Below are 1,898 nucleotides of genomic sequence, written 5' to 3'. Positions count from 1 at the left end.
TATTTCTATGGAAATAAAAATAACCAAAGGCAAAAGCACACAAAAAAATAGATGAACCATAGTTCATCTATTTTCCTTAAATAACCTATATATTCATCTTCCAAGCCACCACTTTGGTCAATTTATTCAGTTAATATTAAGTATCTACTGTTATAAGAGCTGACTTAATCCCTAGAAGAGTTTTATGTCCAAGCACGGATAGACCACATTTCGATTTCATTTGCAATGTCAGCAAAATCCATGCTGATTATACATGTAACTAGTCAAAAAAGTTAAGAGCAAAGTAACTGCCCATATGTAGTAGCTGATGTTAAAAAACACTGGTCACAAAAAATACAAGCTATATGCCAAGAGTTTCATTCACTATTTGTTCAAAATTAAGTTTGAAGTGTAGGAGTTTCACCTACCTGAGAAAGATCGATGAAATGATTGGCTTCTGCCATCACTTTCACTCTGAAGTTTGTGCCATCATCTGGGCTTAGAGCATAACAGAATACCTGAAAGGCAGCATATAGTATATTTCAAAACCTTGGCTCAACAAGATATGGAAGCAACCTAAGTGTCCACCAATAGATGAGTGGATGAAGAATATGTGGATAAAGAATATGTGTCTGTGTGTGTACACACATACAGACATACGATGGGACATTATCATTAAAAATGAAATCTTGCCATTCGTAACATGGATGCACCTAGAGGATAGTACGCTAAGTGAGGTCAGACAGAAAAAGTCAAATACCATATGATTTCATTTATATATGAAATCTAAAAAACAAAATAAGCAAAAACAAACAAACAAACAACAACAACCAAAGAGACTCATAAATACAGAGAACAAACTGGTGGTTGCCAGAAGGGAGGTGAGTGAAGAGGATGGGTAAAATAGGTGAGGGGGATTAAAGGGTACAAACTTCCAGCTATAAAATGAGTCACAGGGATGAAAAGCACAGAGGGAATATAGTCAATAATATTTAATAACTGCATGGTTAGAGACGGCAACGACACTTACTGTGGTGAGCATTTCATAATATATATAATTCTGAAACCACTATGTCATACACCTAAAACTCATGGCGATATTGTGTGCCATCTATATATCAAAAAATAAAAATTAAAAAGTAAGCAAAAACTTGGCTCAAATCTTTCAAAAAGACAATAGGCTTACCACCTAAGGGTGAAGACAAAGCCACAAACGAGGTTTTGTTTAACAAATAGTGTCTCTAGGCAAACACTAACTAGTCTTACCTCAAATTTATCCGGATTGTGCATGCCTGGAATAGACTGCATAAGGTGAGAAGTAGGATGATTCCCAAAGTCAGAACTCACATAGCCTACACGCAGTCGACCATCACTGAGCTTCAAGTCTTTTGGATGTTCGTATGGTGGTTTATGAAGGACATTAATCTGCCAATGGAAACCAATGCTTGTCAGTTAAGTTGAATCTATACGTAAACTTAGGAAAATTGATTAAAAGCAAAACAAACCTTTACCTCACACCTGTTGGGAATGGTTTGCCCAGAAAGAATATTTAATTAATACAACCAGTTCAATACAATCTTAGCAGTTTGCATAATATGGTTCCTGCTCTATCATGTTCCTGAGGCCTATGAAATAGCCTGAGCAAAATCTGAAACTTGGAGAAAGGAGGCAATGTGAACAGAGCAGGACAAACCCTGCATTTTAGAAAGTTCTGTAGGGGGGCGCCTGGGCGGCTTAGTCGGTTAAGCGTCCGACTTTCGCATGGGTCATGATCTCGCGGTTCGTGGGTTCGAGCCCCGCGTCGGGCTCTGTGCTGACTGCCAGCTCGGAGCCTGGAGCCTGTTTCAGAGTCTGTGTCTCCCTCTCTCTCTGACCCTCCCCTACTCATGCTGTCTCTCTCTCTCTCCTAGAAATAAATT

At 38.6% G+C, this 1,898-nt stretch overlaps 1 protein-coding gene across 1 annotated transcript in view; it reads right to left on the bottom strand.

The window, feature by feature from the left end:
- Positions 1-1,898, bottom strand: part of OGT (O-linked N-acetylglucosamine (GlcNAc) transferase) — a gene marked incomplete at its 5' end in the record, with an annotated part of 33,860 nt that overhangs the window by 14,927 nt on the left and 17,035 nt on the right. The window contains 2 exon segments of the mRNA XM_077763179.1: positions 408-497; positions 1,246-1,404. Coding sequence (XP_077619305.1) covers positions 408-497; positions 1,246-1,404 — 249 coding nt within the window.

Source organism: Crocuta crocuta, unplaced genomic scaffold (assembly GCF_008692635.1).
Source record: "Crocuta crocuta isolate KB4526 unplaced genomic scaffold, BGI_CrCroc_1.0 scaffold440, whole genome shotgun sequence".
NCBI lineage: Eukaryota > Metazoa > Chordata > Mammalia > Carnivora > Hyaenidae > Crocuta > Crocuta crocuta.
This window is presented reverse-complemented; position numbering and strand designations above follow the sequence as displayed.